General features: G+C 36.6%; 1 protein-coding gene across 5 annotated transcripts in view; it reads right to left on the bottom strand.

Moving 5' to 3' along the window:
- Positions 1 to 729: 729 nt before the first annotated feature.
- UBXN2A (UBX domain protein 2A) overlaps positions 730 to 27636 on the bottom strand; it is a 31274-nt gene continuing 4367 nt past the window's right edge. For 2 of the 5 annotated variants that reach the window (XM_086325716.1, XM_086325717.1), the window contains 6 exons: positions 23413 to 23467; positions 14092 to 14230; positions 11804 to 11910; positions 6976 to 7113; positions 5737 to 5895; positions 908 to 4335 (listed from right to left, as the gene is read on the bottom strand). In XM_086325716.1, coding sequence (XP_086181842.1) covers positions 4143 to 4335; positions 5737 to 5895; positions 6976 to 7113; positions 11804 to 11910; positions 14092 to 14230; positions 23413 to 23453 — 777 coding nt within the window. In that variant the 5' untranslated portion in view covers positions 23454 to 23467 and the 3' untranslated portion in view covers positions 908 to 4142. Of the gene's footprint in view, positions 4336 to 5736; positions 5896 to 6975; positions 7114 to 11803; positions 11911 to 14091; positions 14231 to 23412; positions 23468 to 27636 lie in introns of all 5 variants that reach the window. The other 3 variants (XM_086325718.1, XM_086325719.1, XM_086325715.1) reach the window with 2 other exon arrangements.

Genomic DNA, 27636 nt, shown 5'->3' with positions numbered 1-27636 from the left:
TCACAAAGAGCCGGACATGACTGAGTAACTGAACTGAACTGAAACAGTCGAAACAACCCAAATGTCCATCAACTAATGGGTGAATATTTAGGATGTTAGGAATATTCATACAATTTTACTCAGCAATAAAAAGGACATGGATGAACCTTGAAATTTTATGTTGTGGAAAAAAAGCTGGTCACAAAGGACAGCAATATTGTATGATTCCACTTACATTAACCTCCTTCCCTTTTTCGCACAGAAATGTAACTAAAAGGCATTTCCCCTGTTACTATTCTACTTAAAGTGGCGGTATAGTCCTAATAGAATTTTTAAGGACCAATAGAATTCCATAAATAAAACAGGCCTACAACAACCAAGAGGTTTGTTTTTAAAACAAAACTGAATACTGATACACTTAAAAATATCCATAAAGATGCACACCAAAATGTTATTAGTGGTTATCTCTGAATGGTGGAATAGGTGAGCTAAAGATCATTTCAGCATAACTGTATAATTTTCTCCAGTGGATATGAATTATCTATGTAAAAAACATACATTTAAATCAAATGACAAAGAGCCAAATATTAGTCTACTGAATAAGCCACTTCTATTTGAAGATTCAGTGTGGTGAGCAATGTTTAAAAGGTTTCTACTGAGAAAGAACAAAGGAATAAATCATACTAAGGAGTCTTCAACTACCGTTCAACTAATGACACAAAGGGTGGTGAAAGAAATAAACACAACCACTGAGTTTAAAAGTATCACGTTTTAACACTTGAGTATGAAATGAAAGTAACATTGGTTAAAATACCTGGCAAATAGAAAGCACCTAATAAATGTTTGTTGATTCTCAAACTGAATGTCTTTGCAAATAAAAATGACAAATGCATCCATATGTAACTAATTTATAACAAACAAATATAAATTATTTCACAGATCCTTTTAATGAACAGTGTTTCATCTTTAAGACAACAGTTCTTTAACCATTATCAAGATTGCTTTCAAAATACTTTAAGGCACTGAAATAGATGCATGCATAATTTCAACACAATTAAGTAAAATGAAAACTACTCTAAATGACAGAAGTATATAAAATAAATAAGATCACCTTTATAACCTGGATTATGCATAGTAATTTAACCAATAAATTAAAATTTGTAAAATTCAATATGTACTTCCATATAACAGGCCTAACAATGCTTTTAAATTGATTGAGGCCAGTTTTCAAACAACTACTTAGGTCAAATTGTATTCCACACCTAAGATGCTGCCTTATTTTCAAGTTTGCCTTCCTTTGCATAATGCAGTTTGTTTTCTAAAGTCAACATGTTTGGGCTATATTAGACATTTAATTAACAACTTTAGAATTTTACACTTTCACATAAAAAGCTTTATGAGGTGGTTCTCACTTTAGAAAACCTTTAAGAATATCACTTGTGGTAAAGTTTTCACAGTTACAAAAATGAGGGTTATTGCTGATGACAGGTCTTTCTCTAAAGAACTTCTCATTGTGGTGTACTCTACATGTACACCCAAGAAAACTTCCAATATGTCTTCTGGATAGTAATTATGGTAAACTGGAAAACCCATAAGGGAGGCTTTTCTATACGTGTGAGAACAATATTTCCAACAAGAAGGCCCTTCATATAAATATATGGAGAATCATAAATTGACATATTTATGCAAAGGAAAATTATAAAATGCTTCATGATAGGCCTATGTGAAACATTTTCTTACAGATTCTTGAAAATATATCAACAGTCATCTTATGTATGATCTTAGCATCCCCTCACTTTTTTAAGAATGCCATTATTTTTGTTTCACTAGCAAGAGGGCTCTATCATGGCCGTAAACGTTACCGACAATAAATATTTTGTTACGTGTCTGTTTATTTCTGAGGGTGAATGACAAAAGGAAGAGCCTTTGTTCTCCCTCTCTCCCTGATAAAACAACAGAACTCTACCATGTGGAGGGCTGAGAGCTAGAAAAGCAAGCATTCTCCAAATGGATTTCAAACAGAAGGTATATTATAAACCAGGTCATCTAGTTATATGTCTATTTCCCTTTTGTTATCCCTGAGCCTTTAATAAAAACCTCATTTAAATATTGCAGCCTTGTCTCAGCTGTGCTTATAGAAGATAAAGCACAAGTTTATATCATGAGCAGGTCAGCATTAAGGGGTCGGGGAGGGAAAGACAGTGTAAGAACGAACTGTGGGGGACCAGGATAAAACTTAAAGGTCTAACAGTCCCATTTCAGTCAGGTCTTACACTGCCATGGTGAAGCATGCAGGTTTTATTTTCCTAGGGTGGAAGCTTAAGTGAAAGTGAAAAGTGAAGTCGCTCAGTCGTGTCCGACTCTTAGCGACCCCATGGACTACAGCCCACCAGGCCCTCTGTCCATGGGATTTTCCATCTTAGTGCAGGATTTCCTGAAGACAGATTCTACTACATACCTAAGAATTACTGGAGATTAAAAATGTAGAGATCTGGGACCCATGCCAAATACAACGAATTGTTAAAATGTGTGTGGTAGGTGGCAGGTAATGGGCATTGTGAAAGCTTTCCAGGTGATCCTTATGCATTAAGGCTTGAAGATCACTGCAAATCACTGCTTTACAAGATTAGTTCTTTCAAGGGGTCTGCAAGGTCAAAACTATTTTCATAATTATATTAAGATGTTATTCTTGCTTTTTTTTTCCTTCACTTTTTCAAGAGTGTACAGGAGCATTTACCAGAAGGGACACGATGTGCGATATTGCAACAGACTGAATGTGGAAGCAAATGAGATCCCATCTGTCTTCTTTAAATCGGACAGTAAAGATGTCTGCAGAAAATAAAATACAATGCCACGTTTCCCACTCCATCTTTTGACATTTTGGAAAATGACATTTTTCATGAAAATGTTCTTTACGTTAACACGTTTTTAGTGAATAAATATTTGATAACCTTTTATTTTAAATATAACATTAATATGTGTAACCCACATAAACAAAAGGTCTTGAGACCAAAAAGTTTGAGAACTTTTCTTTCCAGCAGGCATCCAGTACCCTGTGAACATTACTGCTGATAGGCCCGGTTGCTTCATTCCTTGGCACACTCAATGCATATTTCACTTTAAATATGATTCAACAGATCATCTGCAAAAAGCTTCTTAAACTTATTTTCAGGCAAGAGGATTTAATCTGACAGTGAAATACTGAAGTCGAACCAGTTTTAGTTAAAAATCTAAGATGTGAAGCAGGTTTTCCTTAGTGACATCTAACGTAATAAACAATCCTTTAATATATAAACAGGCCAACTGATGTATGAAATAGAAAACCACACTTCACATGACGCATTTTAAAAATGTTAATTAGTAATGTGACAACATCAGCACTAGATTCTATGTGAGTGGTGTCAAACAAACGGCTCACTCCAAATGTCAGCTAAAAACAAACCCCTAGTTTTTCAAAGAAAATAAAGTAGGGAATAAACAGGTTCCTAGAGAAAAAAGAATTCTTTTAAATCTACACATTTTGAAAATGTTGAAATATGAGTTGGCACATATGATACTGACATTATACTAAACTACAATTTTATTCTTAAATGAAAGTACATCCCAGATACTGTTAATATTCGATTGTTGGAGTATGCAAATTGGGAACACTTCTGAGGTTTAGGTATAGCTGTGGTAAAAGCAGACCCTTTCAGCCTTATGATTGTATCTCAGATATAAGAAAATTACATTGATGCTTTTAACCTGCCATGTACAATTTTCTAATGTATTGCCATTTAAAAAATCTGAGACAGCTAACATTTAAACACATCATTGCTGTTTGGGAATGATATTTGAATGGAAGATGCTGTGCACGTATTTCTTACTTTATACCATATTAAGACTTTAAATGATAAGTTATTGAATATATCTTATGTTGAATAAATGGTATTTGAAAATAAGTATATTTTTCTTTCTGAGTAGCCTTCTGGAAAAAGTTAACTGAATATAGTTTCCAGTAATAGTTTACTTTCCTAACTTGTACTTATTTTAAAATCTCATCAGCAGGGAATTAAAACAGTGCAAAACCCAGCAAATCTGACCTTCCCTTGTTTTGATTCGCATGTCCACTTATGACCATCATTTTTGGGGAAACTTTCCACTTAGTGTATCAAAGATCAATGCTATGAAAGTTCTTTAAAAGGTTCAGCGGTTTTTTTGAGTCTCTGAATGATTACAGCATTCTGTAAATCAGCTTCTTCCAGTGTGAGTGTTTCATCTAGCAATTTGAGGAAAGGAAGAGCAGTTGCCAGGGAAAAGGGAGGACTCCTCTGAGATCCCTGGTATTTTTCGATGAAGTCTTTGATGTGGCTTATCCTGTAAAATAGCACAAACTATTAATGTAATTTTATGAAAACCTGAATTAGCTAATTTAACTTCAAGTGAAGTCTGGGATTTTCTTAAACATAATTTAGTGGGAACTTAGTGATGGATCATTATATCTTCTCTTCGCTTTTGCATATGCCTAAAAACTTCTATAACAGAAAAATCAAAATAACTAGCTCTGAATGGATCAGAAACGGTCCAGTCAGTAACCCTACACAGACATGGGCTTTATCTCTTCCATACCAGGTGATGTTGTACTGCAAATCTAGTTAAGAAAACACTTAACCTGGTGCAGGCCTATTTTCAGTTAGTATCATGAACACTATAATGTAATATAATCACTGCAATCTTAAAGGCAGCTCAGTTATATACATGTAAGTATATGCGTGTATACTTAAAGAGGGAGAGGACATATACAGTTCATCAAAAATAATTAACACAGATTTATAACAGATTTCTCTCTTGCACAAAAGGAAACAGATATGATCACGGAAAGGCAAATAAGATATATTGGCATATGTTTTGAGCGAGGTAGTACATAAGTTCGGAGAAGGCAATGGCACCCCACTCCAGTACTCTTGCCTAGAAAATCCCATGGAGGGAGGAGCCTGGTAGGCTGCAGTCCATGGGGTCGCTAGGAGTCGGACACGACTGAGTGACTTCACTTTCACTTTTCACTTTCATGCATTGGAGAAGGAAATGGCAACCCACTCCAGTGTTCTTGCCTGGAGAATCCCAGGGACGGGGGAGCCTGGTGGGCTGCTGTCTATGGGGTCACACAGAGTCGGATACAACTGAAGTGACTTAGCAGCAGCAGCAGTACATAAGTTATTTTACTATTACTATTTTAACCAAGCACATATGTATATAATATTTTACATGTATAATATCCCCTTCCCAAATTTTAAATGCTTTTAAATAAAGAAGAAAACCTACAAACAATATGTTCCTACTTTAAATAAAATGAAAAAAATTAAGAAGAGATGAATGACTAGAAAAATTTATCAAAGTAGTAGTAGTGATGATCTCTAGGTGATGAAATTTAAATTGACTTCACTTTCTTTCAGGACTTTCCTGTATTTTCATTCTTTTTATACAATTAACAGGAAAATACACACATAATGCTAAAAGGTCTACTTAAAAACATATTGAAAATAATTCTTTTAAAATTATATATCTAGTTAAGCCAGAAAACTAATGAAATAAGTAAAAAAAAAAAAAATTTCAATTAACGTCCAAGAATTTCCATTGTCATGATACATTATGTTTAGAGAACTATTTATTAAGATCCTTGGTTAGTTCTTAAAAATAACTATTGACTGACTTGAAAAGAAGAAATATTATTAAAACTCAGGGGGGGAAATCAGACAAATAATGAAATAGAAGACTCACCTATGAGAAATGTTAAATTTCTGGACAATCCTTTTCCCGTTGGCTAACCAGATCTGTATATTAGTGATGGGTTCCAGATTGTTTAGTGGGACAGCAGACAACTTATTTTTATTCTCAACTTCAATATTCTTTGCTTTAGAAACAATTTTTGGTGTAGCACTAGGAAAATCCAGACAAGTCAGATGGGTGTTTTTCAGTAAGCAGAACTTTATCATTAAACAATTATTCTAAAACCTTTACAGGAAGTATAGATTTTAGGAAGATTTTAGCCAGTCACGGCTGTTCCCCCATAAATAACACATAAATATATTAGTATCAGTTGTATCTGTCATAGATGATGATTATAGGAATTTAATGAAATTATGCATATCCAAGTAATATGTAAGACTATAGAGTGTTATATAAGTATACTTGAAGACTATTTAAGTACATATGTATTTGAATAGTGCCTTTCAGAACAATTTTATAGTGCTGACAGATCCATGGACCTTACCTATGTCCCAGGTTAAAATTTCTAGAAGAAATAAGTTCTCTGTAGAGAATAGTCCTTGGGTTATAAACGAAATAAAGTATTTCGTCATCACTCTGAAGGTCACATTTCAATATTTTTATGCTTGTGGATGAATATGCATGTATATACCTTACCAATCTTGATAATTCATATATGAGAATTCATAAAAATAAGAAGCAATCCTATATTTAATGTCTTTGCACATTCTGTCACAGGCATAACTAGATAAGATGAAGACTGCAAAGTCTGAAAATAATTAAAGACTCTGATACTAACTTTATCAGGCATTATTTCACTTGTATTACTTCAAAATTCAGATACTGATTGGAGGAATGCAATGCTGAAGGCACTGGTTACAGAATACTATCTCCCAAAGCTAGCCTATATACCCTGTGACATTAATGGCAAAGCTCAGGTGGTGGGTGCAAGGGAGAAAAAATGATTTACCCACACAATTTTGTCCAATGTCCTTATTAAACCAGGCCCTTTTGATCTGATAAAACCAAAAAAAGCCTTCATGATTTTTAAGTGTAGTGCCAGCTTGTGTTAATTTACACTAAGGTGAATATGATTTAGAAGTTCTCATAAAAGTTAACATGAAAAAAAATCTCATTTTCAGTGGGAGAAATGATAAACTCTATATATGTGGTCTACATAGTGAAATAATTAAAAGCCGAATATTAGTCAAGCCTCTGCTTATGAAAAGCACAGATCATGAGCCCACTCACCTTCCCAGTCTGTGACCTTGTCCTGAGAAGGGCTGGAACACAGGCTTTGTTGACATACATACTTCATTTTTCTTATCTTCAACTTTAACATCCACCTCCTCTTTATCAAAAACTCCCTGTAATTCTAAAGGTAATTCCCTTGGAAAGTAAAGAAAGGAAACTAAGAAGCTACTAATATCCCTTTTGTTTCTCTGAAAAACATATTCTACATGCAAAAAGAATAAAAAAATATAGAAATAAGAGGCATATAATATTCTATATAATAAAAACTATATCTATTTAAAATAGTAGAGTTAAAAATAATACAATTAGATAATATGAATATCAAAAGCCAAGAACAATATGGAAAATTTTTTTAATTAATTTATTTTTTTTATTGAAGGATAATTGCTTTATAGAATTTTGTTGTTTCTGTCAAACCTCAACATCAATCAGCCATAGGTATACATATATCCCCTCTCTTTTGAACCTCCCTCCCATCTCCCTCCCCATCCCATCCCTCTAGGTTGATACAGAAACCTTGTTTCAGTTTCCTGAGCCATATAGCAAATTCCCCCGTTGGCTATCTATTTTACATATGGTAATGTAAGTTTCCATGTTACTCTTTCCATACATCTAACCCTCTCCTCCCCTCTCCCCATGTCCATAAGTCTATTTTCTATGTGTTTCTCCACCGCTGCCCTGTAAATAAATTCTTCAGTACCATTTTTTAGATTCCATATATATGCATTGCTGCTGCTGCTAAGTCACTTCAGTCGTGTCCGACTCTGTGCGATCCCATAGACAGCAGCCCACCAGGCTCCCCCGTCCCTGGGATTCTCTAGGCAAGAACACTGGAGTGGGTTGCCATTTCCTTCTCCAGTGCATAAAAGTGAAAAGTGAAAGGGAAGTCGCTGAGTCAGAACATGATATTTGTCTTTCTCTTTCTGACTTACTCTGTATAATAGGTTCTAAGGTTCATTCACTTCATTAGGACTGATTCAAATGCGTTCCTTTTTATGGTAGAATTTTAAAACTTCAAATTCATGAACAGCTTGAGCTATTCAGTTTGTCCAGAGTAACACTGAAGTCACAAAACATTTGATGACTACATACTGCTAAAATTAAACAATTTGATCACTTTCATAGGTATCTAAATAGGATTAATAATGTGCAAGAAAAATCAAGATCTTATTTCATTTTTAAAAATGAAAATATAGCTACATGCTTGTTCCAGAAAAGCAAGACAAAAAATACAAATACAAATTGACTTAGACAGTGACAGTCCCCTCCCTCCTAAGTGACTGTCCTTAGAATTCCTCTCTTGATAAAAAACTGGGGTGAGTCTCCTAAATTTTTTCTCTCTATATAGTAAAATACCACAGATTTGTAATTTTTCCCAAGATGGTATTGTTCTATACACACTATTCTGTATTTTGCATACTGCTATTCTGTTTTAAAGTAGATCAAGTACAAACATACAAAATACTCTTTTCATCTTTTTCTAACTGATTTGTAAGAAATCTGTATATATTCCATTTACAGGATATAAGTGCAACAAGTATTCCCAGTTTGGCAATTGATTTTACATAATCAAATTTATCTTTCTTATATTGCTTCCGAGATTCATGCCAACTATAGTTATATGCAACAACACAGATGAATATCCCAAAGAAATAAACTGAGTAGACACAAAAATTAAACACATTCCATTTATATAGAGTTCAAAAATCAGATAAAATGAAAAAAGCCTAAAGAAAAACATAAAGCTATTTAAAAAAGCAAAGAACAAATTACCACTGAACTTAGGATAGCATTACTTTTGTGATATTCCTACCAATAAAGTGTACTTTAGTCTTATCAAGGATTGTTGTTATTTAGTTGCTAAATCATGTCTGACTCTTTTGTCACCCCATGGACTTTAGCCCACCAGGCTTCTCTGTCCATTGGATTTTTGAGGCCAGAATACTGGAGAGGGTTGCCATTTCCTTCTCTAGGAGATCTTCCCACTCAGGGATCAAAACCATGTCACCTGCATTGGCGGGTGGATTCTTTACCACTAAGCTACTTGGAAAGGTGGCTATCATGAATTAAAAATGGGACAAATCTGAATTGAGAGACATTCTATATAATTTGGGTTCATAATCTACAAGTGTCAAGGTCACTAAAAAAAGACAAAAACAAAAACTCAGGAACTGTTCCCTCTTGAAGAAATGAAAGAGACATGACATTTAAAAGCAATAAGTAATTCTGAATTGGATGCTTTTGCTATAAAGGATAGTATTAAGATAAATAGCGACTCTTGAAAATGTCTGACAATTAAATGATAATCATACATTAATAGATGGTTGTGTTGTGGTTACAGAGGTAAATATATTTCCCTTTTTTTTAAAGGATAGTATTAAGATAAATAGCGACTCTTGAAAATGTTTGAGGATTAAATGATAATCATACATCATTAGATGGTTGTATTGTGGTTACATAGGAAAATACATTTCCTTCTTTTTTTTCCTATAAAAAATACAAACTATTCTGGATGAAGAAGCATTACTTTGGCAACTCATTCTCAAATGCTTTTAGAAAAGTTCTTGGTACTTCACTTATGACTTTTGTATAAGTTTGAAAAAGATTAAAAATTAATTATATAATACAAAATAATTTATAATTTGTATATACATTGTACGTATACATATGTACAGACCTATATATGTATATGCATATATTTAAAATTGGTTACATGCAGAATATTATGAACCATTCTGAAATAAAAACTGACCAAAATAAGTACTTTGCACCATTAAATTGATGTCACACATAAAATCATATGTTAAGGACAGTGCTATGGGACAGAATTTAATTTTGTGTATTTTTTTAATAAAGCAGAAGCATAAATATAAGCATCAATAGCTGAAAGAATGTTCATGCCTTTTACACATTAATTTATCAATTTATCATGAAAGAGTAATTGAGATACTAGTCAAACTTTGAATATAATTATAAGAAAACATAGGAGTAAAATCTTTAATGCCCTGACATAAGTGATATTTTCTTAGCTATGACACCAGAGACAAAAGTGACAAAAGAAAAAAAAATCAATAAATCAGACTCTTCAGATTAAAAACTTTTGTGCTCCAAAGAGTACCATCAAAAAAATGAAACAACAACAAACATAAAAGAATGGGAGAAAACAGTCTCAAAAATACATCACAAACTCTTACAGATCAACAGCAAGGTAAATAACCTAAATTTTAAAAGTAGGCAGGGGGGAATTCCCTGGTGGTCCAGTGGTTAAGGCTCCACACTTTAACTGCTATGGGCTCAGGTGGCAAGGGTAAAAACATCGACAAAGGATCTGAATAGATATTTCTTCAAAGAAGATATACATGTGGCCTACAAGTACATGAAAAGATGCTCAACATGACTGGTCACTAGGGAAATGCAAGTGAAAACCACAAGATACCACTTCTTAATGAGTAGGATAGTTATAATTTAAAAAACCAGTGTTGGCAAGGATATGGAAAACTGGAACTAACAAGCACTGGCAAGTATATGGAAAAACTGGAACTTTGATACACTGTTGGCGGGAATATAAAACGGTACAATCACTTCGGAATACAGTGTGGCATTTCTTCATAAACAGAGATAACAGTTCCACTCCTAGACCTGAGAGGACTGAAAACATATGTCCACATGAAAACTTGTACACAAATGTTCAGAGCAGTATTATTTGTGATAAGCAAGATGTGGAAATGACCCAAAGGTCTCTCTACTGAGAAGTGAATAAACTAAATGTAGCATATCCATACAATGCAACACTATTTGGCAATAAAAAAGGAATGAAGAACTGTTAAAAGCTACATGAATGAAATTTGAAAATACTGTGTTGAGTTAAAGAAGTCAAACACAAAATGATTCCATTTATATGGAATGTTCAAAATAGACAAATCCATAGAAGTAGAAAGTAGACTGCAGTTGTGCAGGGTTTTGAGGAGGGGGAAATGGAGAGTGGACAGTGATTACTAGCATGGGGTTTCTTTTTAGGGTGATGAAAAAAGAAATATTTTGGAATTAATGTGCTGATGGTTGTATAACTCTGTGAATACACTAAAAAATTATGAATTGTATACTTTAAAGGAGTAAATTTTATGGTAGGTTAATTTTATTTTAATAAAACTTTAATTAAAAAATAAAGCTGTTATTTTTCTTAAAAATTTAAACACAAGGATAGTCACGTATTTTTTTATAGTGGGAGACTTAAGACATAATCAAATCACCAACAACTAGGTGTATATATATAAATTATGGCTCATCATTGTAACAAAATAATATACAGATATATTCAAGTATTTTAAGATAAAGTCAAAATACTTTTTAAAATATATGCACAATTATGTATAAATCTATGGACAGAAAGTGCCAAAATGAAATTCAACAGAAATGTTAATAGCAGTAATACTTCTGCTATTACTTCTGGGTAATGAAATTGTGGGTGATTTTCAAGTTTTTATAAATATATAATATAAAACACTACAGGGCAATGGAAATCACAATTTAACAACTATAAAGATCTTTAAACATAATTATTAAATAACAAGTAGGATGTGATGTGGTATTAAGTAACACTTGGCAAAGTGAATTAATTTGTCAGATTTTGGTTGATCAGAATTCACATTCCTGACCCTTCAAGATTATAGCTGTGGTTCTCTTAAGTAAACCCATCTTATGAAAAGTCTGAATTTAAAAGAGAAAAAGTATTTTTGAATGTGTAAGAATGTGTGAACAACATTAAAAAGGAATCTTCCAAATGAAACATATCTAAAATATCCTTCTGCTAACAAAGACTGCTTACCCTTTTTTGATGGAGTTCAGAAACTGTTGACTTGCACCATCAGAGTAACTTCTGAAGTCATCATTGACAGTGAATCCATTTTTCCATAATTTTATACTTACATCTACCTGCAAAGCAGTAAGAAACAAAATGTATAATGTTAATCAATAAAATGTACTAGTTTAAAAATCCTTTGAAAATTTCTTCTATCAATATATATTTTATGTATCAATCTTTTCTTTAAAATTGGGATAGAATTGACATATAACATTGTATTAGTCTTACAAGTACAACATAGTGACTTGATGTATGTATATATTGCAAAATGATTACAGAATGAGTATAATTAACATCCATTACACAGTTAAAAAATTTTAAATATACCATTCTTAAGAGCTAGCTTCAAATATAAAATATCAAAAATTATAATGTTCATGTATAATCTAGTTCATAATGAATAATATTTTAAAGTAAGTCATTAATCATTTTCTTTAGGAGAACTCATTTGGAAGAATATCCTGTGCTCTATCTCAGAGGGCACTAATGCTGTCTCGTCAGAACAGACTTCTCAACAGCTAGAGAAATCTGAAACGACTTGAACATTAGACTTTGAACATTAAAAATAAAAATGGGGGAAAAACAACTAAGAGTAATTAATAGCTATTCCTTCAAATGTAATCTATCAGTTTGGACTTCCTGGGTGGCTCAGTGATAAAGAATCTGACTGCCAACGCAAGAGAGACGGATTGATCCCTGATTCGGGAAGATCCCACATGCTGTGGAATAACTCAGGCTGTGCACCACAACTATCGAGCCCGTGCTCTAGAACTGGGGAGCCGCAACTACCGAAGCCTGCATGCCCTAGAGCCAGTGCTTCACAAGAGAAGCCACTGCAATGAGAAGCCTGTGCGCCGCACCTAGACAGTACCCCTTGCTCACCACAACTAGAGAAAGGTCTGCGCGGCATTGAAGACCCAGCACAGGCAAAAATAAATAAATAAGTAAAATTATTAAAAAAAAAAACAAAAACACAATAATTTGCTTAAAAAAAGAACTGTCAGTGTTACTGTTAGAAATATTTAATCTCTCAACATCTTCTGGATCATCTCACTTCCTTGAAGTGTCAGACTCTCTTTATATATTTTGAGGAAATGTCTGCCGAATAGCCAAGACTGAAAAATCAGTTGTCTGTAAAGCATCCTTTCCAGTAAAAACAGTACACCATGAAAAAGCAGACTGTTCAGCTTGCATCTCAAGCAACTGTACTTTTCCTTAAGATACTTCTGTATATTGCAGAAGAGTTTCACATATGTGTGTGTGTGTGTTAGTCTCTCAGTCGTGTTCAACTCTTTGCTACCCATGGACTGTAGCCTGCCAGTCTCCTTTGTCCATGGAATTCTCCAGGCAAGAATACTAGAGTGGGTTGCCATTTCCTTCTTCAGGGAATGAACCTGGGTCTCCTGCATTGCAGGCAGATTTTTTACTGTCTGAGCCACCAGGGAAGCCTCATTTTATGTATATACTTCATATTTTATTATACAGAAAGTTAGTAAGATAGGTTATTGATGGGTTAGGATTTAATGGAATCTCTAAGTTTCACTGCTCTATCAAGGACATTCTTAATTTTTTTTTTTTTTTTTTTGGACATTCTTAATTGAAACCAATGTTTTTCACCCCCTGCAAGTGCAAAGAAAAGAGTAGAGTAATTACTGGTACGATGTGGTGCTGTGTGGTGCCACAGCCTCAGTTCCTCCTGAGGTGCCAGTTTTGTTGACCATTGCTTTTGCAATATCAGTGCAAACTCAATACAGTGAAAAAAGTAAATAGTATCTTACTATTAGTACAAAAGCTGAGCGCAGAAGAATTGATACTTTTGAACTGTGGTGTTGGAGAAGACTCTTGAGAGTCCCTTGGACTGCAAAGAGGTCCAACCAGTCCATCCTAAAGGAGCTCAGTCCTGGGTGTTCATTGGAAGGACTGATGCTAAAGCTGAAACTCCAATACTTTGGCCACCTCATGCGAAGAGCTGACTCATTGAAAAAGACCCTGATGCTGGGAGGGATTGGGGGCAGGAGGAGAAGGGGATGACAGAGGATGAGATGGCTGGATGGCATCACCGACTCGATGGACATGAGTTTGAGTGAACTCCAGGAGTTGGTGATGGACAGGGAGGCCTGGATTGCTGCGATTCACGGGGTCGCAAAAAGTTGGACACAACTGAACTGAACTGATTAGTACGAAAACAATTTTGACCTCTAAAGGTCCATATTTGAGAAATATCAGGAGAGAAAAGATTTATGGACTCTTACCTGTTTCTTTTGTTCAGTGGGAGACAAACACTTGGCACCAACCTTCTGAGCTTCCTCAAAAAGGCTGTCGACAAAATATTCACAATTTTTTTGTTGACTATCACTAAGAGGTTGGTGGTCAGATCCTGTTTCACAAACCCTACACACAAACAGACACAAAAAGAAGAAGCATTACTGACCACTAATTCTCTAAAAGTTTACATAAATTGCTCTGGTTAAGGGATATAACACTGAGACTCTACCTCCATGTCTGCAGTCAGAGATCCTATTTCAAATTAAGATAGTAGATATATACCCTTGGGAAAAAGGCATTAACCCTTTTGGTCCAGAGCAGAGCTTTCTCAACTTCAGTCCATTGACACTTGGGGAGAGATAATTCTTTGTTGAGCTAGCTGGCCCATCCATTGTAGGAGGTTCAGCAGTGTCTGTGAGCAGTAGCGAGCACATCCCTCTACATTCCAGTTTTATAATAAAAAACACCTTCAGACAATGCCAGAGGACCCCTGGGGGTGGGATGGGTACATCTTGCCATGTGGAAAAACCACCGGTCCAAAGTGAAAAAAATATATGTTCTTTGTAAAGGTCTCAAAATGGCTTTAACAGGAGTTACTGTGTATTTTTGGTAACAGAGAGCACTCTTGAAATGAAAGGTGATAATGTGTGAAGAACAGTCATAATCATAGCTTTGCCCCTTTGTGCACTTCAGAATAAAATTTCCCACTCAAGACTTTCATTTGTAGTGGTTTAATACTCTACTGGGTTTTTTTCTTTCTTAGTAAATTGAGATATAACTGACATATAACATTATTTTAGGTTCAGAAATATAGCGTAATGATTCAATGTTTGTATATTCTGCAGAATGATCATCACAGCAAGTCTTAATTCATAGTTAACATCCATCACTATGCACAGCAACAGAATTTTTCTCCTTGTGATGAGAACTTTTAAGATTTACTCTTAGTAAATATGCAATACATTATGATTAACTACAGTTGCCATAACGCACGTGACATCCCATGACTTACGAATATTTATAACTGGAAGGCTGTGCCTTTTGACCACCTTCCTCCATCCTTTTCTGCCCACCCCAACTACCATTCGTCTGTGTATGCATCTGTGTTTATATTTTGTCATATAAGAAATATCACCTAAGATTTTGTTTGACAAAAACTTCTAAAGCACATAGAAAATTTATAAATGTACTGAGATATAACTTCTCAGGTTTCATAAATGATAACACTTTTACAGCTCTTACACTGTGTAGGATCTACAAGGCAGCTACTCTTATCTGCATTTTACAGACAAGGAAATGAGTCATGAAGAGGTTAACATGTTAAGAGATTAAGTTACATGTTAGACGTTACACAGCTAGTAAGTGGCAGAAACAGAATTCGAACTCTGTTAATCTATCTTCCAAGTCTATGCTCCTAGCCATGATGCATTATAAAGCCTCTGTTAATAGCTAATATTTATTAAGCATTTATCAATAAATGATAGGAACTATTCTAAGTACTTTACACACGTTATCTCATTCAATCTTCATGTTGACCTAAAAGGCACATATTGATTTTATCCTCACCTAATAGATAAAGAAAAAGCTTAAGCAATTTGCCCACAATGACAAAGCCATTGGAGGCAGCTACTGGAGGCAGCTACTGGAGGCAGCTATTGGAGGCAGAGCTGGAAACTGAACTCAGGCCTCTAATGTCCCTACTCTTAATCACTGTGCTAGATTGTCTCTTACGGGCAATGTTTCAATTTAGGTATATTCTTTTAGGAATTACTCTTCTAGGTAATTCTCTTTATAAATACTCTTAAGACAATCTATATGATGTCTTAGTATCACTACCTATCTAACAGGGTTGTTGTCAAGATTAAATGTGATGCACTTAGAGGCTTATTTACACCTGGTATATAGTACTGTGCATACTAGTACACATGTTGGCACACAGTAAGCTCTCAAATATTAGACAATAATATCTTTTCAACCACTTTATGCTTTTTGGTATTTGTTCCTTCTGTTCAGAAAGCAGTGTATAGTTAATTACTAGGTACAAAGCAAATAAACCTGAGCATCCAGTGTAGCTGAAGTTTTACAAGTCCTTTAACCCAAGTCATCCAAACATTTATTGACTACCTACTATGCTGGGTGGGCAAGACACACAGATGAATAACAAATAGTTTAGGCTTTTTTATTGTTGTTTGTGTGTGTGGTTTTTTTTTTTTTTTTTTTTTTTGGCCATAACACATGGCTTATAGGATCTTAGTTCACAGATCTGAAACTGAATTCAGACTGAACCTGGGCCTTTGGCAGTGAGAGCAGAGTCCTAATCACTGCAATGCCATGGAATTCCCTAATCTAGGCTTTTAAGAGGTTCAGAGTACAATGTGTTGGAGATGCACACCTACAAATTAGATTAAATTAGAGCAAATGGATCAATTCCTTGAAAAGCACAATCTACCAAAACTCACATGAGGGGGAATAGAGAATATGAATAGGCTTACATGTGATAAAGAAATTGAATCAGGGAATTTCAGCGTGGCAAAAAGAAAAAAAAAATCAGTAAATGATAATCTTCCAAAACAGAAAGCACCAGGCACAGATGACTTCGCTGGTGAGTTCTATCAAACACTTGAAGAAGAACTGATACCAGTTCTCTACAATCTCTCACAGAAAATAAAAGCAGAAGGGAATACTTCTAACTCATTCTATGATGACAGCATTACCTAAATAGTAGAACCAGATAAAGACATTACAAGAAAAGAAAACTATAGGAAAAACTCTCAAGTATAAATGCAAAATCCTCAATAAAATACTAGCATTTTGAATCCAATAATATGTAAAATTGTACACCACAACCAAGCAGGACTGCAAGGAGATCCAACCAGTCCATTCTGAAGGAGATCAGCCCTGGGATTTCTTTGGAAGGAATGATGCTAAAGCTGAAACTCCAATACTTTGGCCACCTCATGCGAAGAGTTGACTCATTGGAAAAGACTCGGATGCTGGGAGGGATTGGGGGCAGGAGGAGAAGGGGACGACAGAGGATGAGATGGCTGGATGGCATCACCAACTCGATGGATGTGAGTTTGAGTGAACTCCAGGAGTTGGTGATGGATAGGGAGGCCTGGCGTGCTGTGATTCATGGGGTCACAAAGAGTCGGACACGACTGAGCGACTGAACTGAACTGAACTGAAGACTGGTTCAACATTAGAAAATCAATTAATGTAATCCACCACATTGACATACTAAAGAAAATTCATATGATCATATCAACAGAACACCTATTCATGATTAAAAACTCAGCAAATTAGGAATACAGAGGAACTCTCTCAACCTAATGTCATACTTAGTGATGAGAAACAAGATGCTTTTCTCCTAAGATTAGGACCAAAACAAGGATGCCCCTTTTCACCACTCCTCTTCAATGCCATGTTGGAAACCCTAGCTAAACCAGTAAGACAAAGAAAGGAAACAAAAAAATACACAGATCAGAAAGGAAGCAAAATTGTCTTTGTTTGCAGATAACAAGACTTACACAGAAAGGATTTACATAGAAAATCCAAAAGAATCAACAACAACAAAAAACTCTTGGAACAATAAGCAGTTGTAGCAAAGTTGCAGGACATAAATTTTAATATACAAGAGTCAGTGCTTTCTTGTATACCAACAATTAACTACTCGTATGTGGGATTAAAAATGCAACATTACACACATTAGCACCATTTGTCAAATTCCATAGAACTGTATAAAACAAAGAATAGACCCAAATGTAAACTCTAGTTAAAAATAAAATACAGACAGACAACTTTATTTCATCTTTGTTTTCTACTCTATCATCCTTTCCCTCACTTGTCATTATCCATTTATGATGCAACTATCAACACCCTGTTTTGTAACTCTGAAACTAGATTATCAAAGCTGTATTGGCTAAGAGTCATGAAGTCTTAGGGATTTCTCTAGTAACAAAAAGTACAAAAACTTAATATAGCTTTTTGTATAGACATCTTACTAATTATTTAACGTTTATGTCATCACTGACTCAATGGACATGAGTCTGAGCAAGCTCTGGGAGTTGGTGATGGATAGGGAGGCCTGGCTTGCTACAATCTGTGGGGTCGCAGAGTCGGACACGACTGAGCAACTGATCAGATCAGATCAGTCGCTCAGTCGTGTCCGACTCTTTGCGACCCCATGAATCGCAGCACGCCAGGCCTCCTGAACTGAACTGAAATTTAAAGTACTGATTACATGCTACAACATTATGAAGCTTGAAAACATTATGCTAAATCAAAGTTAGTCACAAAAGACCACACATTCTCTGATTCCAGATATATGAAATGCCCAGAATAAGCAAATCCAGAGATTCAGAGAACATATTAGTGGTTGTCAGGGGTAGGACACAGGAGAATGGGTAATGATTGCTAATAGGTATGGGGTTCTCTCTGGGGTGATATAAATGTTATAAAACTGACTGGTTTAACAATCCTACAAATGTACTAAAAACCACTGAATTGTATACTTTAAATGGATGAATTTAAAGTATTATGGTATGTAAATAATGTCTCCATAAAACTGTGAGAAGAGGTCCTAAGTTAATTTTTAAAATCATTCAACTTATTTCTGTGTAGAAAAGCGTTAACAGAGCAGGCCTGATGACTGCTATTCTTTGAAAGCCTTGTTCACGCTCCTCATGAGAGTCTGGAATTTTAATATGTGCCCCCGCTATAAGCCCTAGGCTCATTTCCAGTGAACTTCCCTAGTAGACATCTCATATGTGCTGTCATGACTTATTACTGGAGGAATGAAGCATGCGTCCTGCTGCATCCACTGGGTGAGGACTCTTGGGAGCTTATGTCTGGTTTCCCCTGGACATCACCCCATGGAAAATGTCCTTTCTTTGCAAAATCGTAGTCATTAGTATGACTGTATGCTGAATCCTGTGATTCCTCTAAGCAATCATCACAGTTGGAGGTGGTTTTAGAGGCTCCTGACACAACCTCACAATTCTACAGTTAGTATCAGATATTTCTTTGAGCCCCTTTTTTGGGGCGGGGGAGGCAAGAATATGGAGTGGGTTGCCATTCCCTTCTCCAGGAGATCTTCCTGACCCAGGTATTGAACCCGGGTCTCCCGCATTGTAGGCAGACGCTTTACCGTTTGAGCCACCAGGTGCAGGAGGGCCGAGAGAAGCTACTCCACGTTCAAGGTCAGAAGGGGCGGTTGTGAGGAGATAACCCCTCATCTAAGGTAAGGAGCAGCAGCTGCGCTTTGCTGGAGCAGCCAAAAAGAGATACCCCACGTCCAACGTAAGAGAAACCCAAGTAAAACGGTAGGTGTTGCAAGAGGGCATCAGAGGGCAGACACACTGAAACCACAATCACAGAAAACTAGTCAATCTAATCACACTAGGACCACAGCCTTGTCTAACTCAATGAAACTAAGCCATGCTTTGTGGGGCCACCCAAGACGGGCGGGTCATGGTGGAGAGGTCTGACAGAATGTGGTCCACTGGAGAAGGGAATGGCAAACCACTTCAGTATTCTTGCCTTGAGAACCCCATGAAGAGTATGAAAAGGCGAAACGATAGGATACTGAAAGAGGAACTTCCCAAGTTGGTAGGTGCCCAATATGCTACTGGAGATCAGTGGAGAAATAACTCCAGAAAGAATGAAGGGATGGAGCCAAAGCAAAAACAATACCCACTTGTGGATGTGACTGGTGATAGAAAAAAGGTCCGATGCTGTAAAGAGCAATACTGCATAGGAACCTGGAATGTCAGGTCCATGAATCAAGGCAAATTGGAAGTGGTCAAACAAGAGATGGCAAGAGTGAATGTCGACATTCTAGGAATCAGCGAACTAAAATGGACTGGAACGGGTGAATTTAACTCAGATGACCATTATATCTACTACTGCGGGCAGGAATCCCTTAGGAGAAATGGAGTAGCCATCATGGTCAACAAGAGTCCGAAATGCAGTACTTGGATGCAATCTCAAAAAAGACAGAATGATCTCTGTTCATTTCCAAGGCAAACCATTCAATATCACAGTAATCCAAGTCTATGCCCCAACCAGTAACGCTGAAGAAGCTGAAGTTGAATGGTTCTATTAAGACCTACAAGATCTTTTAGAACTAACACCCAAAAAAGATGTCCTTTTCATTATAGGGGACTGGAATGCAAAAGTAGGAAGTCAAGAAACACCTTGAGTAACAGGCAAATTTGGCCTTGGAATACGGAATGAAGCAGGGCAAAGGCTAATAGAGTTTTGCCAAGAGAACACACTGGTCATAGCAAATACCCTCTTCCAACAACACAAGAGAAGACTCTACACATGGACATCACCAGATGGCCAACACCGAAATCAGATTGATTATATTCTTTGCAGCCAAAGATGGAGAAGCTCTATACAGTCAGCAAAAACAAGACCGGGAGCTGACTGTGGCTCAGATCATGAACTCCTTATTGCCATATTCAGACTTAAATTGAAGAAAGTAGGGAAAACCACTAGACCATTCAGGTATGACCTAAATCAAATCCCGTATGATTATGTTCTCAGTGGAAGTGAGAAATAGATTTAAGGGACTAGATCTGATAGAGTTTCACAGATGTTTGTGACATTGTACAGGAGACAGGGATCAAGACCATCCCCATGGAAAAGAAATGCAAAAAAGCAAAATGGCTGTCTGGGGAGGCCTTACAAATAGCTGTGAAAAGAAGAGAAGCGAAAAACAAAGGAGAAAAGGAAAGACAGAAGCATTTGAATGCAGAGTTCCAAAGAATAGCAAGGAGGGATAAGAAAGCCTTCCTCAGTGATCAATGTAAACAAATAGAGGAAAACAACAGAATGGGAAAAAGTATAGATCTCTTCAAGAAAATTAGAGATACCAAGGGAACATTTCATGCAAAGATGGGTTTGATAAAGGACAGAAATGGTATGGGCCTAACAGAAGCAGAAGATATTAAGAAGAGGTGGCAAGAATACACAGAAGAACTGTATAAAAAAGATCTTCACGACCCAGATAATCACGATGGTGTGATCACTCACCTAGAGCCAGACATCCTGGAATGTGAAATCAAGTGGGCCTTAGAAAGCATCACTACAAACAAAGCTAGTAGAGGTGATGGAATTCCAGTTGAGCTATTTCAAATCTGGAAAGATGATGCTGTGAAAGTGCTGCACTCAATATGCCAGCAACTTTGGAAAACTCAGCAGTGGCCACAGAACTGGAAAAGGTCAGTTTTCATTCCAATCCCAAAGAAAGGCAATGCCAAAGAATACTCAGACTACCGCACAATTGTACTCATCTCACATGCTACTAAAGTAATGCTCAAAATTCTCCAAGCCAGGGTTCAGGAATACGTGAACCATGAACTTCCAGATGTTCAAGCTGGTTTTAGAAAAGGCAGAGGAACCAGAGATTAAATTGCCAACATCCGCTGGATCATGGAAAAAGCAAGAGAGTTCCAGAAAAACATCTATTTCTGCTTTATTGACTATACCAAAGCCTTTGACTGTGTGGATCACAATAAACGAAAGAGATGGGAATACCAGACCACCTAACCTGCCTCTTGAGAAACCTAATGCAGGTCAGGAAGCAACAGTTAGAACTGGACGTGGAACAAGACTGGTTCCAAATAGGAAAAGGAGTACGTCAAGGCTGTATATTGTCACCCTGCTTATTTAACTTCTATGCAGAGTACATCATGAGAAACACTGGGCTGGAAGAAGCACAAGCTGGAATCAAGATTGCCGGGAGAAATATCAATAACCTCAGATATGCAGATGACACCACCCTTATGGCAGAAAGTGAGGAACTAAAAAGCCTCTTGATGAAAGTGAAAGAGGAGAGTGAAAAAGTTGGCTTAAAGCTCAACATTCAGAAAACGAAGATCATGGCATCTGGTCCCATCACTTCATGGGAAATAGATGGGGAAACAGTGGAAACAGTGGCTGACTTTATTTTTGGGGGCTCCAAAATCACTGCAGATGGTGACTGCAGCCATGAAATTAAGATGCTTACTCGTTGGAAGGAAAGTTATGACCAACCTAGATAGCATATTCAAAAGCAGAGACATTACTTTGCCAACAAAGGTCCGTCTAGTCAAGGCTATGGTTTTTCCAGTAGTAATGTATGGATGTGAGAGTTGGACTGTGAAGAAAGCTGAGCATCGAAGAATTGATGCTTTTGAACTGTGGTGTTGGAGAAGACTCTTGAGAGTCCCTTGGACTGCAAGGAGATCCAACCAGTCCATTCTGAAGGAGATCAGTCCTGGGTGTTCCTTGGAAGGACTGATGCTAAAGCTGAAACTCCAATACTTTGGCCACCTCATGCGAAGAGCTGACTCATTGGAAAAGACTCTGATGCTGGGAAGGATTGGGGGCAGGAGGAGAAGGGGATGACAGAAGATGACATGGCTGGATGGCATCACTCTCTTGATGGACATGAGTTTGTATGAACTCTGGGAGCTGGTGATGGACAGGGAGGCCTGGCATGCTGCAATTCATGGGGTCGTAAAGAGTCGGACACGACTGAGCAACTGAACTGAACTGATCAGATATTTACATGAAATAATAAATCCTCCAGTGAAAAAATAACAATATTCGGTATAGAAAGTGTGCACAAAACATGTTAATATAAACACTTATTTATCTTTTTAAATGGACTATGAATGAAAGGTGCTTACATCTTTGAATATTTAAGACAAAAAGAACGTAATACAAAACTAAATATTTCATCTCAGATAAGGGAGAATAAAGAACTCTATACTAATAAGAACCACAAACTTTACATCTACAATTTATTGGGTGCCTGCTACGTGTTAATACTATACTCAGTGTTTTGAATTGGCTAATTCTCACAAAACTTTTCAGATATCTATGTATGCCCCCTCCCCTTTTAGAGGAGATATTGAAGCTCAAAGAATCTAAGTCGCTCAAAGGCCAGAGAAGTAGTAGAAGACAGAGATGAGATTCAAAGTTGGGTTTATTTGACTCCAAAGTCATTATATTTCCACTATGACTCCAAGACAGTATAACATGAGGGGCTAATGAAGTAAACAGTTACTTTAATTTTTCAGTTACATAACAGAAATAATATGTGAGCAGAAAGAAATTTAACACTTTTCAAAAAACTAATCACAAAAATATTTAGAAACTTCACTAAAAATCCATTTAATGCGAGTACAGCAAAAAATACCAACTTTTAAATACTTTACTCATAGATACTTAACAAATAATCATAATGAAAATATACTAAATAAGTGAACTGTGATAAAAATAAAGATAGTACAAAGAAAATGCATTACTCAACTTACCATTCTTCCTTTATACTTTCAAGATTATCTACTTCTTTCATTCTCTTTTGTTTTACTGTAAAAGGAAAAGCTAAAGTTTTTAATACAGTATTTTAAATAAATTCATTCCCCCATATGTACTAATATTTTTGAAGCTATTATACACTCCTAAAATAGCACTAAAGAGGTCTTAAGAACAAATGACCAGACTCAAAGCTGTCACTTTCACCTACAGTAAAGCAATAGTAAAAAGTAAATTCAGGATTTGGATAATCTTCTGATAAAGAAAGATTTTGTAAATATTATGATGAAAAATAATGTACCTTTTGATTTAATAACAAACAAAAGCGAATGTAAACATTTCATTCAACTTCCAATAGTAACAAAATATGAAATCAGTATAAACTCATTCTCACAATTTCAGGAGAAAGCAAACTGACCATGTTATATCTTTTGACCCTGATCTTCCAGATTTCTGGAAACTTAAAAGACCAACAATGTAAGCTATATACAAAAAATATGTCTACCACAGCTGTTTTTCATCAGGAAAAATTGAAAATGCAGTAAGTGGTCATGATATAGTTGCTTGATGGGACACTGTGCTGTGCTTAGTCATCAGTCGTGTCTGCCTCTTTGCGACCCTGTGGATTATAGCCCACCAGGTTCCTCTGCCCCTGGGGATTCTCCAGGCAAGAATACTGGAGTGGGTTGCCATGCCCTTCTCCAGGGGATCTTCTCAATCCAGGGATTGAACCCAGGTCTCCCACATTGCAGGTGGATTCTTTACCATCTGAGCCACCAGGGAAGCCCAAGAATACTGGAGTGGGTAGCCTATCCCTTTTCCAGCAGATCTTCTTGACCTAGGAATCAAACCGGGGTCTCCTGCATTTCAGTAGGATTCTTTACCAGCTGAGCTACCAGGGAAGCCCTGATGGGATATTATGTATCCCTCAAAAATAATTATGAAGAAAAAGATACCATATAAGTGAAAAATATAGGAAATAAAAATTTCAGCAAAAATTGAATATGAAAAAATGGAGAGAAACAAGAATGAAAATAGTTATTTTTGGCAGGTAATAAAATTGTGGATTATTTCTTTCTTTTCCAAACTTTCTGCAATATTCTTGCCTTTACAACAAAAATGATGTAAGAAATAAGCACAGAAATCATGGGCATTCTGGTGAGTCCAGTGGCTAACACTCCAAGCTCCCAATGCAGGGGGCCCAGGTTTGACCCTAAGGCAAGGAACTAGATTCTACATGCTACAACTCAGAGTTGACACACTGCAGCTAAGGGTATGCTGCACCTAAAGAACCTGCATGCTGCAACTAAGACTTGGTGCTGCTGCTGCTGCTGCTTCTGCTGAGTCGCTTCAGTCGTGTCTGACTCTGTGCGACCCCAGAGATGGCAGCCCACCAGGCTACCCCGTCCCTGGGATTCTCCAGGCAAGAACACTGGAGTGGGTTGCCATTTCCTTCTCCAATGCATGAAAGTGAAAAGTGAAAGTGAAATAAATTAAAAAAAAATTTTTAAAAACAACAAATTGATTTTTAAAATAATAAACAAGTCAATGCTTAAAACAATCCAAGCCATCTGCCCTTTGAGAAGTACTGGAAGCAAGGTTACACTAGATAAGTATACCAAAAACTCACACCGTGGTTTCTAAATACAATTTTCCTTAAAAAGGGAATCATGGCTCCTTAGAGAAAATGTTGATTACACAGGCAGAGAAAGAACAAATGAAACTGAAACATACTGCTCCAGAAAGTAAGATGGTGCTCAGTGAATGATGAAGACATAAAAGGACACTGAAACTACATGAAGAGGCTCCCACTGGACCAATCTGGGAAATGGAACATCAAAGTAAATGATGATACTAATGGATCATACTCATTGAATACAACAAAAACCCATGAGGAATCCATACTATTATTACAGATCTAAAAACAAACAAAAAAAATCAGGAAAAGATGGACTTGTAAATAAACTCAACAGTCATATGGAGTCACCATTACAAAAATAAATTCTAGATATATCCAAGATTTAAAATTAAAAAATTGAACTTGGCTGACATATATAAACTACTACATATAATACAGGTAACTAATAAGAACCTACTGAATAGCACATGGAACCCCATTCAATACTGCAATGACCTATATGAGAACAGACTCGAAAGAAGAGTTACATATATATAACTGACTCACTATGCTGCACAGCAGAAACTATCAGTAACACAACATTGTAAATAATTATACTCCAGTAAACCACCCTCCCCACCCCCACTCCCAAAATGCACTCGAGGGTGATGTCAGCAAAATGAGAGAACAGGCAGTTGCAAGCTCCTATCTCCACAGAAACACTGAAAGATAAGCAGAAACTGTTAGGAACAACTTAGTCAGAACTCTGGAAAGCAGTCAAAGGTTTGCAGCTATCAAGTGAATGATAGAAAAATACAACTTAAAAACAGCAGGGAAAACAAACCAATTCAAAACTGGGCAAAGGATGTGAACAGACATTTCTCCAAAAGATATATGAACAGCCAATCAGCACATGAAAAAGATGCTCAACATCACTAGTTACAATCAGATACCACTTTATACATATTAGAATAGTTATTATTTAATAAAACAAAAATAGTAAGCATTGACAGGGATGTGGAGAGGTTACAGCCCTGGAACCCTGCTGGTGGAAATGTACAATGGTGCAGTGGGTGTAGAAAAGAATTTGGTGGTTGAGGCATTATTCACAAAAGCCAGGAGATGGAAGCAATCCAGATGTCCACCAACAGATAAATGTCTGAACACCACGTAGTATATACACACAAAGGAATATTTGTTGTTGTTCAGCAGCTAAGTCATGTCTCCACATCTCCTGCATTGCAGGTGGATTCTTCACCACTGAGCCACAGAGGAAGCCCATAAAACCCCGTATTTACTTTAAAAAAAATTAGTTGCATTCAAAGAGAAAACATTTATATATTAGTATTGTTTTTATGAAACTATGGTATAAAGATAAAGCAGTGGGTCTCAACCAGGAGGCAACAGTGCCACTAAGAAGACATCTGGCAATGGCTGGAGGCATTTCTGGGTTGTCAAAACAACTGGGATGAAGGGTGCTCCTAATAGGTCAGGAATGCTGCTGAAAATCCTACAGTGCATAAGACAGTCCCCACAAGAAAGTATTGCCCAAAATGTCAAGTGCTAATGTTGAGAGAACCTGATATAAAGCAAAGTCAGCTTCTTTGCCAGCTGCAATGCAGCTGAATCCGCCTGCAATGCAAGAGACCCTGGTTTGGTTCCTGGGTTGGGCAGATGTGCTGGAGAAGGGAAAGGCTACCCATTCCAGTGTTTTGGCCTGAAGAATTCCATGGACTATATCATCCATGGGGTCACAAAGAGTCAGACACCATGAGCAACTTTCACTTTCTTTACCAGCTGCTCTACCAAGGAGGAGAAGGGGATGACAGAGGACGAGACGGTTGGATGGCATCATCGACTGGATGGACATGGGTTTGGGTAGACTCTGGGAGTTGGTGACGGACAGGGAGGCCTGGCGTGCTGTGATTCATGGGGTTGCAAAAAGTTGGACACGATGAACGACTGAACTGAACTGAACTACCGGGGAAGCCCTCCAAGGTGCTTAGCCAAGTGCAGAGCAGGGAGGAGCCATCCTTAAAGCATCTCACTATGTTTCCCACTAATAAGTTATTATTCTCTAGCAAATTATTAATATGTTTTATCATTTCATAGTTTAAGCTATTGATAAATTGGTTTTACTTGTTCCATGAGAACAAAAGAGAACAGACCTTGCATTCAAACTATCCTGTGCTGGAATACTGGCTACATCATTTTTGAGCTTAAGAGTTGCTTAATTTCTCTAAGTACCAGTTGCCTAACTTGTAACTTGGAGATAATTGTCCTCCTAAGAAGGTTGTTCAGAGAACAAAAGAAATATCGAGACTACAGTAGTGTTATGCTCCTTTCTCTTTTCCCAGTCCCCAATTATAACCTCTGTTACAAGGACTTATAGTAAGAAACACCTTCAGACTTAGTCTCAAAGTTTTAATTTCAACATGGCTACGAAATTTCACTTTTCTTTTCACTAGATTAACTTTAAAAAACATTTGTATACTTATTGAACCTCCCACTGCTGTGTGCAAGGTACTAGTTTAGAACTAATGGTAGAAGGACAGACTCAGTATCCATTAACAGGAAGTTTACAGACTAACAAGGAAAAAAATAT

Source organism: Bos grunniens, chromosome 11, assembly GCF_055505025.1.
Source record: "Bos grunniens cultivar Pamir isolate PY7600 chromosome 11, Bosgru_T2T1.0, whole genome shotgun sequence".
NCBI lineage: Eukaryota > Metazoa > Chordata > Mammalia > Artiodactyla > Bovidae > Bos > Bos grunniens.
This window is presented reverse-complemented; position numbering and strand designations above follow the sequence as displayed.